The 17,344-nt window shown below is 37.5% G+C and overlaps 1 protein-coding gene across 1 annotated transcript; it reads right to left on the bottom strand.

The window, feature by feature from the left end:
- Positions 1–1,233: 1,233 nt before the first annotated feature.
- On the bottom strand, positions 1,234–17,115 carry urb2 (URB2 ribosome biogenesis homolog). The gene is made up of 10 exons (XM_082154035.1): positions 16,924–17,115; positions 15,679–15,821; positions 15,313–15,489; positions 11,280–14,532; positions 11,005–11,165; positions 9,974–10,084; positions 7,162–7,404; positions 4,459–4,555; positions 2,616–2,755; positions 1,234–2,162 (listed from the first exon to the last, which is right to left on the bottom strand). Exons 2-10 carry the CDS (start codon positions 15,802–15,804, stop codon positions 1,965–1,967), a joined length of 4,506 nt encoding a protein of 1,501 aa, XP_082010161.1. The 5' UTR covers positions 15,805–15,821; positions 16,924–17,115; the 3' UTR covers positions 1,234–1,964.
- Between the last annotated feature and the right edge of the window lie 229 nt (positions 17,116–17,344).

Here is a 17,344-nt window from a genome sequence, read left to right on the forward strand (position 1 = left end):
TGTCATATTTAAATCGGTGCATTTTTAAACATGCCAAACACTGAGCAACTCTCACTGAGCGATTCAGACTCGAATATGAAGCCAGCTGACTATTATGACAATAAATGCAGTCATGCATGAAATATGGTAGAAATAACATTGGAACTCTATAGTAAACACACATTGACATGTTGTTATAACCTTTGATAAATGTGCCTTTCTAATTACAATCCCAAAATATTCAGAGGGAACTCCACATGAGTGTGAACAGGACTGTTTCCATCTTATATCAGTAATTCTAATGTGGGCAAATGTCTTTTCCCTACATTCTGTGGTTTGTTGTATCTAAGCCCCTACATTTGAGCATTCACTAGGGCTAATAAGCCGAATCTGTTTTGCAACAGTCTTGGCTCTCGGCCAACTCGTCTGATCATCCTTGCCAGCTCCTGGGTGCCGTCTGGGATGGTTTCTGCACCGTTCTAGCCCTCCGCTTTCCTGCAAGACCCCCTACAGACACCAATTCTAGGGTATCCGCTATTTCCTGACTCTGCTGATAAAGGGAGAATAAAGCTTGGGAAGTTTAATACAGGAATGGCTGTAGAAAGTGGTGCAACACTTGAAGACTTTTTTTTAACAAACACAAACCTGAAGGACTACTGATCAATTGGGAAAGGGCTCCACCATCAGTTTGCCCAATAGACACACACCTACATGTTCTACAGGGCCAAATGCCACTTGGAAAGCCAGCCACCATAATCAAGAACTTATTCTTGGATCCCTTTACTTCATGCAGGATAGTGTGACTGACATGGTTGCGAGCAATATTGAAACACAAATAACCTGCGGGATTTTCTTTTTTAAGAACCTCAAGTTTCTTATCACGTGTAACAACCGTTTAGGTCTTGAAAATACCTTTAGCGACCAACTAATTTCACCATGACGCTCTTGCTGCCATTGTAAAGTACAAGACTTTCTAGTTCCTCATGAGTCAGTAACATGACCAGCCAATGCCTTTGCATTTTTACAATGTATGTTCAACATTTTGTTGTATTGTAATGGCATTATGTTTGTATAGTTGTATATTTATTCAGTCTGCATCTGAGGTAGCTCCTGTATTGCATCTAGATTCTCTTTGGAGGGAACATCAGGAACACAATGTTGTTGTACACTGCAGAACAGCTAAATAAGTTAAGGCACACCAGAGCAGTTAGTGTGACTGCTCTATAAATGTTTAACACCATTTTACAGTATAGGTCTATTGGGGTACATTTTTAATTGGTTATTTGTCATCCAGGACACACTTTTACAGTACACTAATTTCACAGAGTCCACCTGGAGCAACCTCAGGTTAATTGGTTTGATCATCAGAAGCACAATCCTGAGACAGAATTTCACCAAATCTGGCTGATGAGTCGGACATTAGTTTCAGGACTTCAGGTTGTCAATTCAGATAAGCATGTAACATCTTAACTCTTTTAGTTCTTTAACTTCAAGCATATAATAGGGTTTGCTTGAGAACACTATACTACACAGAAACAAATTACGGTTCTCGTAAAAAAAAAGGTCATGTTTGTCATGTACAAAAACCGAGAAAGTATAAAATACATGGTGTTAGCAATTATTTCAGACTGTTTTTCCCGCATTTAAAGGGATAGTTCACCCAAACATTACAATTCTGTCATCATTTACAAACCTTCATGTTGTTTCAATCCTGTATGACTTTCTTTCTTCTACAGAACACACACAAGAAAAAGTTATTTTTAAGAATGTGGGAATGAAACAATTGAGAGAACTGACTTCAATTTTATAGACAAATAAATCAAGATATCTTTTGTGTTCCACAGAAGAAAGTCATACAGGTTTGGAACAACATGAGGGTAAATAAATAATGAAAATGTAAAACATTTCTAGAGATATACTTACCTATAACATTAATTATATGTAAAATATACAGATTTATTCACTCAAGGCAGAGGATGCAATTGTCAGACGGTGTACTTTTCTTCCCCTTGCCTTTGAGTTTTGTGATAGAGTGTATAACTATTGTACAGTTCATTGAACACTTCCTTGACACCCATTTGAAGGGTGGTGTTCAAAAACTTGATGTCTTGTTCAACACAATGGTCCAGGATACAGTATATGCCCTCTGTTAGATGTGACTTGATTTCTGGCTGAAGCGTCACCTAGGAAATAAGACCGAAACTTAGTGAGGGTGTACAAAGACACCAATTATCTGCAATGTGCGCTAATGTGATTGTTCAGTTCAGTAACATGAGTCTCAGGCCAGTTAGAAGTTCAAACGCATTTCACACTTTAAGTTGACAAAAACAATTGGCTCTCAAGTCACGCTAGACTACTGTACGTGTTCCTCCTCCAGTTTAAGGTTAGAGCAACCTCTGATCTGTTAGAATACCATACACGTAGGACATCGAACAAGTCCCAGTGCATGAACTCTCAAGCTATAATTGTGTGGTTTAAGATTGATAACACTAAGAAGATTCTTCTCGAACATTCTAGCAAATTTTTACTTCAGGCAAGCGGTTCATGAGAGCAGAAAGACAATTTCAGGAAACATGAGAGTAGAAAATTGGCACAGGCACGTGTTAGGTAAAAACTGATCATGACTAGCGTCTCACCCTCTGCAGTTGACTGACATATTGTGCAACCATGAATGAGGACAGGACTGTGAAATTTTCAGCAGCATTGGCAATATGAGTGTACATCCTCTCCACCAGCCTAGCACACTTCAGAAGACTTTCTCTGTCTTTCTCGGAGGCTGAAAGAGAGATCACAAAGTAATTGTAACATTTTAATTAGAACTGTCCAAACAAAATGTTAAAACATGATTAATTATGCTTAATGCCGTTGGTGCATTAAGATCATAACTCTGATTCTAACTTAAACCATGCACCCTCTCTTCAAAATCATGCCCTGCAATAAAACAGTAATATTGTGAAATATTATTACAATTTAAAATAACTTAACTAATTTAATATATTTTAAAGTGTAATTTATTCCTGTGATGGCAAAGCTGAATTTTCAGCATCATTAATCCAGTCTTCAGTTTCACATGATCCTTCAGAAATCATTCTGATTTGCTGCTCAAGAAACATTTCTTATTATCTTAACATCTCATTATCTATGTTGAATACAGTTGTGCCGATTGATATTTTTGTGGAAATCATGATACATTTTTATTTTTAAACTACTGATCCCAAACATTTGAATGGTAGTGTACCTTTATCCAGTGTCTTTAAACATATGCAAATATATTCCAAATTTCCCCAAATCCATTAATTATGCATTTCGTTCTCTTTCTTTAAAAACTAACAGAATGCATTAACCACCAACCATGACAATATTATAATAATGAATCCTGGTTAAATCTTTTCAAAGCCACATTATCTGTGGAGCCGGGCAAATCAGAGAGAGTGATCATGGCATTACATTCCTGCTTTAAGAAAGTTACCACGAGATGATCAATAAGATTGAAATTGCCTCACATCTGAATACATTTTAGTTCTGACTGAGCTTTGATGTCATTTATGAAAATATAAGAAATGAAGAAAGACTAAGTGTACTGATGCTTCTGCCAAAAAAACTTTAAATCTTAAGTCATAAAAAGAGTTCTCAATTCAAAGAGGGATATGCCTTCAGTGCTAAAATGCTTTGAGCCTCGAGCTTCGGGATCAAATTCAGCCTTCTTTCTTCATGGAATTTTTTTCTCTTTCACTTCACTTTGAAATTCAATCCACAGTGCCACAGTCTGCAAGCGTCTGTCTCTGAACACAGCTCAACGAGGTGCTTGTCTCATTAGGTGAATCATACCTCAAATAACGTCTTTTTCTTCCAGCACAATAAATGAATTCAGGGCAACTTGTAGATGGAAAAGTATCAGCAGACATATGGAGGGATATATATCAGCAGTTTCAAATGTAATGGTTTGCCAGCATCAGGTGATTTCCACTTTCTTTGTCTGTCAGCTACAGCCAACAATAAGTGCAGACATACTGACAAAAAAGGGCCTTTGAATTCACTAATGTTAAATTTGTTTGCTTGCACAGAAGTCTTACGGATATATAACACATATTATATATAACACTTACACATATATACACACACACACACGCATGCATACATTTCTGATTATATATATCTGATTATATACATGATTTCTGAAGGATCATGTGCTACTGAAGAATGAAGGAATAATGCTGAAAATTCAGCTTTGCCATCACAGGAAGAAATGACACATTCAAATATATTAAAACAAAAAAGCTATTATAAATCGTAATAAACTTAATATGACCATTTTACTGTAAATAAATGTGGCATTGTTGAGCATAAGAGACATCTTTCAAAACATTACTAAATCTTTCAAATAACCCCAAACTTTTGAATGGTATATTATGTTTAAATTGAAGCATCTGACATGGCTTTTAGAACACTTCTGAATGTGGGTATAATAGGTGTGCTTACCTCTGTCAGAGTCGCCCCGCTGTCTGCCTTCATGCATGACTGATGAAACCAGGCGATAAAAGCAATTCAGGAAGGCGGGAGAAGCCTTCAGCATCACCTGCAAACATTTAAAGCTCTCAAAATTAATGCACAGCTGGGCTTGATATAAAACCCATTGGCCTTTATGTTTATCCCATGAATACTAGTCTAGATTTATTACATTGTGCAAGTCAAACACAAAAAACAATCTTCTGTGCCAAAAAAACAGCAAGCTAAACATTTTTTGATGTGTCCTTAGGTGGCTGGCAAAAGAACACTATGGAATGATTCAAAAACCCTGAATTAATTAAGTGTTTTATTAAAAGTAAAAAATGTTGTTGAATCTTAGGAACAATGTAAAGAACATCTTTACAATGACTGGCAGGATCGTGTGTGTGTATATATACTGTATATACACTGATGAGCCAAAACATTATGACCAGTCACAGGTGAAGCAAATATCATTGATCATCTCCTAACAAGGCCACATTTCAACGGCTGTGTCCGAAATTGCCCCCTATACCCTTAAATAGGGCACTATTTGAGGGAACAGCCATTTGTAGTGGTGTCCGAAACCATAGTGGATGTTATCGAGTACACTCATTCAATCCCATAATGCACCGCAATAACGAGTGTACAACTGAAGTACACTCAACAGCTAGAGAATACCCATAATGCACTGTGAGGGTCATGCCGAATGAATTCCCTTGTCTCGCCAGAAGATGGCGCCCGCAGCTTAATCATCCATCCATCCAAACCGCTGGTCCAATGTGGCTACAGCGTAATATCATACAGGCATAAATTCCTTTTTAGTTGATTTTTAAATTGTTTAATTTAGTTTATACATGCTAGTTTCCAAGACAGAGTTCAAGAAAAATCTTTTCATCTTACTACTGGAGCTGCTAAGTTACAAGAGATTATTAAACAGCAAGCACAAACTAAACAAAAGCAGCAGTCATTCCGGCGCACACAGTGTCTGAATTCACTCGTTTTCATTCACTCATTCAAGTGGACTATATTAGTGGAGTAATGTAGGGAGTAGTGAATGAGGGTATAGGAGGTGATTTCAAGCAAAGATATGGTCTGGGTAGATTAGATGACAAGCAAACAATCAGTTCTCGTAATCAACGTGCTGGATGCAGGAGAAATGGGCAGGAATAAAGATCTGAGCGACTTTGACAAGGGCCAAATTGTTATGGGAAGGCGACTGGCTCAAGAGCATCAAAGCAGCAAGACTTGTGGGTTGCTCCCGGTCAGCAGTGGTGAGAATTTACCAACAGTGGTCCAAGGAGCGACGAACCACAAACCACAAGCCGGTGGAAAGAGTGTGATGCTTTGGGCAATTTTCTGCTCCACTCATTCATGTGGCTGTAAATTGGATATATGCCACCTATTAAAACGTTGTTGCAGACCAGCTACACCCCTTCAGGACAATGGTCTTCCCTGGTGGAAATAGCCTCTTTCAGCAGGATCATGCACCCTGCCACACTGCACTCATTGTTCAGGAATTTTTAGAGGAACATGATAAAGAGCTCAAGGTGTTGCCCTGGCCTCAAAAGTCCTCAGATCTCAATCTGATTGAGCATCTGTGGGATGGCTGGACCAACAAGTTTGATCCACGGAGGCATCACCTCGCAACCTACAGGACTTGAAGGGTCTGCTGCTAACGTCTTGGTGCCAGATATCACAGGACACATTCAGGGGTCTTGTAGGGTCCATGTCTCAGCAGGTCTGCACTGTTTTGGCAGCACGCGGAGGATTAACAGCATATTATGCTTTGGCTCGTCTGTATATGTATAATCTGTATATTCAAATGCGGTCAAATGGCTGAAATGAGTTTTCATATATATTATTGTTATTAGGTCTATTGCCCTAGTGGATACAGAAAGTGTGAGTGATCAATTACATATTGTGTAAGTGCACCTGTAGTTGTTCAGTCATCATTATGGCTAATTCATGGTCATGGACCACTCCATTCTGCTAACCCTAATTTGTGCTCTCATTTCACTTTATAAAACCCATCAAACACAAGGTCATGTTGAGATTGTACCAAGTTTCCCACTTTCACTGGCAAAGAAACCTGTGCACCTTGAAGTCTTGCACACTCTCAGCATTCCTCACGTACCAGACTCACCATGGGCTCCTTCCCCCTCAGGAACTGTGGCAACTTTCCAAACTACATTCTAATTTTCACTCGTATTAAGTGCAAATTAAACACCTCTCCAGGGTACTGTAATGGTCGCTCCAAACATCAAGCAGCATTAGTCTGTAACACACCTATTTGCATAAACCTATGAGCCTTATCAAACTAATTTACAAATTCATCTGAACGTTACCTATTTACCATGACATCCACCATGTTTACAGTACATAAGAGCAAATTACAAATGAATTTTACTAATACATTTTTTGCAGAGTAATATGTTTTTCATCTCAAGAAAATACATGTCATTTTGTGTTTACTGATGGATATATTACATTTTAGATTTTTTTTTTTTTTTTCAAAGCAAGTGCAGATATAGCATCTGGCACAGTTTCTTCCTCCACATCATCTAGGTGATTTTAAGTCAATTTAAAATGTATAAGGATATAATTCAACTTGAAAAAGTGCAACAATAAAATGTCTAAATATTATCAGGATTAAGCTCTTATCTCTTTCTCTTCTTTCAGTCTGAGGATACTCACCTGAGGGTAGCAGTAGATAATTGCAAACAGGGCTTCATGGATGGCCTCAAAAGCAGCATGGTAGTCCTCCATGGAATGACTGTCAAGAGGCACAAACTGCAGTGCGCCCAAAACCACAATCACATGGTGTGGATTGGAGATCTGTGCTTTACCCTGCCAGAGCAGGACGGTCAAAGTCTCGAGAGCTGGCAACGTCAGCGCACGGGTCAGAGATGGGAGCTTGCTGGACTCCTTTATTACAAACTGAAAACAAGGGAAGAAATCTGTAAGGAAATCTGTGAAAATCAAGAGTGCCTCTCAAATGGTTACTTCTAACTTATTCCTTGTTATAAGTCATGAAATGTTTGACTGAAATAACCTTTAAATAATTTCTGGGTTACAAAATCAGCAGGATGAAATTTCATATTATGTAACATTTATGCATTTAGCAGATGGTTTTCCTTGGGAGTCAAATCCACGACCTTGGTGTTACTAGTGCCATGATCTACCAGTAGAGGTAAAGGAACTAAATAAATAAATAAATAAAGCCTAACTTTGAGTTAATATTTTTTTGAAAGAAGTCTCTTAAGTTCAACAAGGCTACATTTATTTGGTCCAAAGCAAAACAGTAATATTGTGAAATATTATTACAAATTAGAATAACTGTATTCTATTTTAAGATATTTTCAAAAGCAAGTTCTTCCTGTGATGGCAAAGCTGAATTTTCAGTATCATTACTCCATACTTTACGGTCATATAATCCTTTAGAAATTAGTCTAATATGCTGAGTCTAATATGTTATCATCAATGTTGAAAACAGTTGAGCTGCTTAATATTTTTGTGGAAACCTTGAAAAAAAAAATTTCAGGATGCTTTGATGTATAGAAAGTTCAAAGAACAGCATGAAATAGAAATTTTCACTTTTGATCAATTTAATTAATCCAATTTCATTAGATGTAGGTGTTATTTTAATGAGAGAAAAAAAATAAATGGGTGCACCTTTAAAGATTACTTTAAGTTTAATGAAACAATATATGGACTGCAGAGCTCTAACAAACCAGGCTTACATTTACCAGAAATCCTGCAGACATCTTCAAACGTAGCACAATATAAGTATTCACACAGAATACTTTTCAACTGCTCAGCAAACGATCAGTGCTATAAAATATTAATGACAAAAGTGAAATTTACAGAGCTTGTTCTTATTTTTGTGTACTAAAGACAGTGGAGATGTGAGTAGAGCAAGGTTAAAAAAGCATCTGGTCGCTGTGGTGAACTCAGCTAGCGGCAGCTCTACTATGTCAAGTTCTGACACTGAGAAGAAAGGTGCAGTGATAAAAGTAACCTGACAGGCACACACAGTCCTTCTCTGAGTGAACTCAGTGACATAGAGAAGACTTTGAAACCTGACTTTTCCAGGCAGAATTTTAATGCTAAATCAAGACAAGAGAGTCAGGCTGGTTTTACAAATCTAGCTGCATGGTGTTTTTCACTGTGAGACAACTCTCTAGGCACACTTAAAGGAACGTTCCAGGCTCGATAGAAGTAAAGCATTATCGCATTTACTGTATTATGCCCCTCTGATTTTATTTAAGCAAGTTCAGGAAATCCCTTATAAAGGAAGTAAACAGGGCCACGCACTTCAAGGGTTTAAAAGTTGTAAGGAGATCCTCGTATTGTTTGTTAAAGCACTTCTTCCTTATAAAAATTTTATTTAAACTGTAAAGTTGCCTAAATCGAATACGTTTTTTTCATGAAAGACATTTTCATGCGTCTCTGCATGTAGTGTGCAAAGGTTCATGGGTTAAGTGAATTTACAAGGAACATTTTTGAGGTTGTTGGGAAGACACATTGTGGGAGTGCACATGCAGATAAAAAAAAATAGGATACTTTTATGATACTTTCATCTTGAAAAGAGCATCACATTAAAAAAAGACACTAGTACAACAGAAATGCACGTGCGATTAATCTTATTCAGGGGAAAAACATAAATCGGGAAATCAATGGAAAACAGGTATTGAAATTAGGGGTGGGCGATATGGCAAAAATATCATATCACAAATTTTTTAAGGAAAATCACGATTCACGATTTTATCACGATTCTTTTTCCATGTTGGTTTTACAATTTTGCAATTGACTGAGCATTACAGCCAAACTAATGTCCCTATGTTAAAAACAAAGCCTTACAAACTCACTTATGATACACATCAAAAGTCTAAAGACTTTTGGAAGATATGAACACCTCTTTGGCACTATGTTAATAACCTCTCCTGATTCCCTACTCTACTGTGTATATTTACCATTCTGCCTGACATGATCTTTTTTTTTCTCATTGTATGTTTGAGGCTGTATTTGTATGCTTCTGGACATTGGAGTAACCGACAAATAATAAATAAAAAAATTATTAATTTTTTTACCAAAAAACACAAAGCCTTACAAGCTAACAAAATATAAAATAAAATGGAACGGCAGACATTTAGGCCAAAGTAGCGAAGATAAAAATCTTTCTTTTCTTTGTTATTAAAAGATAAGAACAAAGATACACTGGCATGGACACGGACAGCTGCACGGACACCGGCACGGACACAAAAAAAGTGAATTTGACTTGGTTACATGAGACTCACCAACAGCGGTTACATAAACAAAACTAGACAAGATACAATGGAACATAAGGCACGGACACCGACACGGACACTGGCACCGTCACGGACACGGACACCGTTTAACACATATTTAACAGAAACATTCAAGAAAGAAACAGGCATGGTAATGACAAAAAAAAAAAACACCTGTGAACAATCAAGACGATCAACCAATAAGAAGAAATACTCACAATGAGAGTGGATATGATTTGTGGGGTGATAAGCCAAAAAGCCTTTGAGCAATGCTCTGGAAACAGACAACAGGAGAGCAGCTTTATAAAAGTCACCGCAGAGAGAACTTCCTGTGAAAGAAAAAAACAACTTATCATCAGTTCACACTACAAGCATGCTTAGAAACTCTTATGCTTTGAGAAAGAAACAGGAATATATTTTATCTTAATGCTTTCATGTCATCATCAATCATCCATTTCCATTTCATCCATTTCTTTGTAGAATAAAGACACATACAAAGAATCTATCCAAAACAAGTGGCAGACTTTTAAATATTAGACCTAAGGCTGTCATTCACTAAATGATTGTTAATAATCAAATAACTTTTTGCAGTTAAAACGCAAACACATTAAGACATTCAGTTCATTAAAAAAAGAAAGAAAACCAAACAGACCTTTATGAGATTATTAGGTTCAGTTATTTGTGTGAATGACATTCATAGCGAAAATTTATGCAAAAACAAAGACAGATTCGATTTCTCAGACTCTTTCTAAAATTGCATCAAACCCACTGCAAAAGCAAAAACGAAACTATTCTCTGCAATAACTCAATAATAAAAATGTCTCATTGCTGATGTAATATGATATTCCTTAAGATGTGTTTGCCCTCTGACCTGAAGTCCTCCACTGGTGTTCGTATTTCTATGAAAGAGAGCGTCACTCTTGGGTGATATTTCACTTCAGCTCAAATTCAATAATACTTCAATTTCATCATATAAAGAATGCAAATTACTTTACTTTCATTATTTGTCCAGTCTGGGTTTTATTACCAAATAAATTACATATAGTCTTTTTCAACTATTAACTTATGTTGTCTGCTAAAGGCTTTTGTTTTCTAGGTTTTTACAAATGACACAGAACACAATAAAACCTTGAAACTGAATAAATGTGTTAACCTTGTGAATATATTAATTATATTAAGCAATACATTTATTGCATTAACTATTACAGCAATAATAAGAACGCAAGAATAAACACTAGGAGAATCTTACAGTGGAGTGGCCTCCTTCAATCTTTGCTGGCACAAGCCCCTCTCTGAGCATCAGCAGTAATAGATGGAACTGCTCTTGAGAACAGTTGGACACCAGCTGATTAAGAAGCTCCTTTACTGGCCCTTCCAGCTCCTTCACGTCTGACAACGACATCCAAGTTCCTGATGAAATGATTGAGAGACTGTTTTCAGAACAGACAGTGTGTTCACAAACATTTGAGACATCAATTTTATTCTAGTCAAGTAAATGTTTTAAAAAGTTTTAGGACATTGTACCTGACAGCAGCGCATGAATACTCTGCAAAATTGCAATATGGACTTCTTCAAGATCTGCTGCTTTTGTCTTGTCCACAGCCGTGTAAAAAGCAGAGAGATAGTTAACTGATGAAATGAGAAAGTCCATAGGACGAGGAGACGGGAACAGTTCCTTTAAGATCTGCTGGTAAAAGCTTCGGTAGAAAGCCATTCTGGATATTTTCTCCAGCCCGTCGTCCTCAGAGCTGGAGGCTCTTGCTAGTTCACTCCTGATCATGACCGTTACCACTTCAACAGAGAAGGACTGCCTGAGGAGACTACTTCCCTTGCCCATCAGCACAGCCAGAATGGCTGGCTCCATGACAGAAGTGGCCTTCTCTAACAAACGAGTCAGAGTCTGATCCAGCTGTTTGTTCTTGCCGAGGGTTGTAATCATTTCTTTGCAAAGTATGCTTAAAGTTGCCAGATGGAGCTGTAGCAAGCAGAGATCCCCTGTGTCTACAGCCAGAACTCCTGCGGCGATGTTACTTTCAACCATGAAGGAGGTAAACTTCTCCAGATTGAGGCTCATGCTGCTCTTCCTGTCGATTAAGAGCTGAATTAGGGACTGAATGAAGTCTTGAACTGACTGAAGGAAAGACAACCACGTCGGGCCATCCACACCTTTAAAGAGCCCCTTGCTACACCGAGAGAATAGGGATGTCATTGTTGCCTCTAAGAGATTACTTCCATGAACAACTTTCAGGAGTGTTTGAGAGTTTTTAACCAGCAGAAGGGAAGCCATGACACTGAAAAGCTCTTTGAGCAATGCAACAGATGCAGAGAGATCGACACTTTCATCACACTGAACACAAGACGTCAGTGTGAACAAGCTCAGAAAAAGTTCTGAATAGTCTTCAGGGGACATTGCGTATCCATTCAGGACACTTGTGATTTTGAGTAGCTGCAGTAATCGATCTACCTGTGTTTTAGATAGAGGTATGGAAGATCTCATTTTGACAGAGTCTAACATCTCCTGTCCAATGGCTTTCAGTCTATTCAGAGAAGGTGTCATGCCTGTTTCTCCATCTTCTACACCAACCATTTCCACACAAGGCGTTTCCAACAAAAATGAAGGACTGATTAATTGCATGTGCGCGGAGTCGAGCGGTCCAAAAAATGCCTTGATGATGCACTTCATCACTGCTGAAAAAATCTCAGGGAGCTCACAAAGAACAGGACTCTCGAGTAATTGTCTGGATATTAAGGAGACAGAGATCCCAGTGTTCTCCAAATTGCTTCCAGAGGCATCTAAGCTCTTAAGCAAAGACTTCAACATGCATTCTGCAAAATCAGACGTGTCTTTTGGTTCGAGATAAGGGGCAATTAATGGAAGGTTGGAGGTAACAAGAAACCAGCTAGCTGCCTTATAAGTGTTGGTGTTAACACTGCAAAATTGAAAGTCCCAGATCTGGTCGCCATCGAGCATTATTGAAAGTTCTTGCCCGTTTAGAATAAACTGGGCCAATTTCTGCATCGTTGATGCATCTGATGTTACAGTGGATGATTTGAGCAAGTGTATCTTCAGCTTGTGGAGTAGAAGGAGTTTCTGTAATAATTTACCAAGTGGACTGTCCATGTCCCTGAGTGTCAGGGCTTTGTCCACTAAAGCGCCACTCTGTGAGGCAGCTGGTGATGTGTACTTGTTAGCACAGTGTATCTGAAAGAGAGTATCCACCTCAACCCAAGTATGAGTAAGCAGAAGGGTCACATCTTGGACCTTTTCCCTCCAAACACCTTTGGTGACAAGGTTCTGCTTCAACAGGTCTTCAACAACCTTCAGTATCTCTGTCATCAGATTCTGAGTTTGCTTCACTATTGGCACCGGAGTGCTGTTGTCCAGGGTCTTAAAACTGAAGAGTACAGCATAGAGAAGCAAACTCACAGAAAACAATTTCAGCGCCAAATCTGATGTTTCATCTTGGATGTGGGGGAGCAAATAGCACTGCATCCTATTTAAAATGAGCCAACAGATCTCAATATTTTGGCTCGGAGGATTGTCTAGCAAACACTGACTCAGGGTTTTTTGTATCGTTTCAGGCAACAATGCTGGTCTCAATTCATCCGCCGCAGGCCTACACACTACATCAAGCAGCTCTTCGATAAGTTTAGGCAGCTGTCGAAGTTTGCCATAAGTTTGCAAGACGGCAGACACGAGTGCTTCTCTGGCTTTCCTAACACGCAGTTCCATGTTGTCTGCATCAACCCACACACCCGAAAGGAGCTCATCTAAATCTGGCTCTAGAATGTGGTGATTCAGTGCAAGCAGAGTTCTGAGACAGCGGTACCAAGCTGGGATTCCCATCTGGGTATTGTTAAACAATAGGCGAGCCAGTTTCCTGTAGAAATTAAATTGCACTTCTCCGTGTTTTATTCTGTCTGCAGCCACATTATAGATATCACCAGTCAAACCTGAGTTTATGAGGTTCTCAAGAGCGAGTAAAGCAATACCCCAGTTTGATACACTAAATTTCTCATCAATATCCAGTTCATCTGTGAACCCCAAAGCAACAATGAGCTTAGTCATAAGATGGAAAATCACTTGCTTGTTCTCTCCCCCTCTGCAAAATGAATCTAGGGCGAATTTAAATAGCAGGGCAAGAGAGTTTGACTTAACGGCATAAAATAATGCCTCTTCCTCTTCGTTAGCTCCTTGGACGCAAAGTTTTGAAAGGATAATATTGACTGGGCCTTGCAAGCCCTTTCCCGTGTGGCTCTTTTTGGCCCGAGACTCAACCTCTGATGGTAAAACTTCATCCTTGAAGGACTGTAAATGATCAGGGATGAAGAGCGCTGACTGAAGGACAGCGTCCACCTTGTTCCGGATTTCCTTGCTCAGATTCTGTCGAATCTTGATGTCATCCTTCGCAGTCCATACTCTAGTGTTCAGTAAATGTCTGAGCAGGAGAAGCGGATGAAGAAGGTGTGCCGTTACCTGGGAAAACACTCGGTTGGAGTTCGCTTGTTGTTTCTGCACTGTGAGGTAGGTGCTGAGAACAACAAGCAGAACCTCAAAGACTTTGAGCGAGAGAGGATCCTCATATTTTTGCTGCCTGAGCTGCATACTGGACAAGCCACAGAGTCGAGTCAAGAGCTCCACTAATAACTCATACTTCGCAGTGTAGGCCACAGAGAGCACTGGGGAGGTCAAGATGCCATGACAACAGCTCAGAACAGTGTGGAAACTGACAGATGTCGGTCCTGAAGAATATTCCAGAATCCTGTCATTGATCATCTAGGGTAAAATAAAACAAATGAGGAATGCAATGGTGCTAATGTTCATTTTTAAATCTTTTCTTTTTTTTTTGTCTTCTGAAAAAAAATAATCCATAAAATAAATTTTATGTCATAAATAAATTTTATTCAGTTTTATTCTGACTAAAATTAAATGTACATTTAGTCAACAAAAATATTTCAGTTGCAAAATTAAACCAAATATTCAAACATTTGATCTATTAATTTAAACATTTTTCATACATTTTTAACCAAAACATGTATAAAATAAAACCCCCTTGTTGTAAATACAACGTAATGTAATACAATATTGCCAATTCTTTATGCTTTAATTATTCATTGTCTGTGCCTTAGTGTGCAAGAGTGCATTCACAACTTGACTTTAATTTTGACTATATTTGGGTTATCTGATACAACCATATTCTTTCTAAATCTGTATTAAACATAGTTAGCACATTGTTAATAAGTTGAGGCAGATTTTTTTTCTCATCATATTTTTATCAATAGCATTCCATGTTTGAACTAAAAGCGTTAAATAATCAGTATAATTATGCCTCATCTTATAATGTTGACAAAATAAATAAAATACTAATACATAAGTATTTTTTTACTAAATTAACATAATAGAAAAAACATTAAAGAAACTAAAGAAAATGCACTTAGAAATTATTTATTATTAAAACCAATATATTAGTGCTACTATACCTAATATTAACTGAGTGATAGAATAGTACGACACTACAGTAGGAGTGAAATTGTTGCGAAATTGAAGTACTGGTACCTGTGCTACTGTGAGACGAAGGCTAATGGTTTTTCCCTGACTCAACACATTATGAAGCTTCCTGCTGTGAAGAATATCATCTAGGTAGGTCCATAAACCCTCCACCACCTCCAGGGGCACCTCTATTTTCTTATTGTAAAAACCAGTGAGGACATGGCTTGTCCAGTCAAACAGAGCCTATGATAGGGAAAAATGTTAAATGTTAAAAAATGTAATGCTTAATAATACGAGACGCATAAATGTTTAAACAACATACACTTACAAAAACTACAAACAATTTGCTTGGATATATCCAGATAAAAGGAAAATTGTTTGAGAAATTTTAAGTCATGGTGAACAAGTCTGCATTTTAATAAGATAAATTACCTGCTCTTTGTTAGGAAGAAGGCACTGTGTTGATATCCATGCAAATCGAGCAAGTTTCAGTTTGTCTGGCCAGAGTGTGCGAGGGTTTTTCAGTTTCAGATGAATGCCAGAGTAAATGGCCGCCATGTCAAATACCTTTGTGTCTAAAGGAACAAAAACATAGATTATCAGACTATGTTTACGCCAATTAAAACACTCACAGAGCTCTCCCAGCTAATTAGGTGCTGAGACCTATTTTTCATTACAAAAATGCTAAAAAGTTCTGCACTCTAAAGAATACTTTATTACAAACAGGAGAATAAGATTGTACAAACGTTTCGGCTCTTTGCCTTCGTCAGTGTCAATGTCAATGATATGTTTACACCAATTAAATGTTGCTCGAGGGTTGATATTTGAGATAAACCGATAATCAGTTTGACCAATATATATATATATATATATATATATATATATATTACCAATATATTTATAATTTACAACTTAATCAGTTAACCAATAAATGGCACCATTTGGTGGCATATGAAGAATAGAACCCAATGGTATTTACAGGTATTGTAACTCATTTTATCAATAGTTTGGATAAATTACTAAAGTTTTGAAATAATAGCCATCATTTCTTTAGGTGAAGAATCTGTAGTTTGAAAAATAAAACATATTTAATAATAATAATAATAATAACAATAAGTATTATAATATTGAAAACTACTTGTATTAGTATTATTACATGCACTGTAAAAAAATTCTAACCTCTCCATGTCAAAATTTTCTAGTGACTGGTCACATCTAAATTTTTAAATTGGCCCAAGTGCAATTCTTGTTGCAATAGTCTGTTAACATTGGCTCAATGAGAAATAATACGTCAGACTAATTGAAAAATTTAGATGTGATCAGTCACTAGAAATTTTTGACTTGGGGATGTAATTGTTTTTTTACAGTGTGGCCAAATGGTATGCATACGAATCTGAATAGAGAGAAATTGAATAGCCTACTAGTTTTTCCACTTCCAGAAATCCACTTTTTCATATTTTCCATGGCACACAAAAAAATCATACAAAAGTATAAGATTTTTGTTCTATTTTGTAAATATGTTTAACAGCCTAGCAGATATCTGACAGCCTAGCGAATCACATTGCAAAACAATCTCAGAAAGCGTTCTAGATTTGATTGAATAAACCTTACCATAATATAACAAGTATTATAGTAAGCAACTTTTTATATAATGCGCTTAACTTTCAAAATACTTACAATCTCATCACACACGTGCTAGCGCTGCGGAGCCAGTAAAGACCTCTAACCTTTTCCCTTTAACACCAGACCGTAATAATCGAGAACGAGATTCAACATTTGAAACTGGTTCATTGCTAGACATGATAGTTAAACCAAGTCTTAGCATCGGTGGATTCACAGAGAAATGTCAGAAAACCCACAACGGCTAAATAATAATTAGATATCATGTAAACAGATACAACACTTGTTGTCTGATTGATACGGTTGATTAAACTTTTTGACTTATCATGTCTGAGAGTGGTTTCGTCAGAGACCATAGAGCTAAATAAGTAGATACCGCATTAGCTGCCATGTGTATGCAGGTCCGCCATATTGGAAAGGTCAAGATCCGTCCGTGTGTGCAATAGGCAGCATTTCGGCTCACTTCCAACCGATTTTC

This window comes from Leuciscus leuciscus, assembly GCF_965113295.1.
Source record: "Leuciscus leuciscus genome assembly, chromosome: 22".
Taxonomy (NCBI): Eukaryota; Metazoa; Chordata; class Actinopteri; order Cypriniformes; family Leuciscidae; genus Leuciscus; species Leuciscus leuciscus.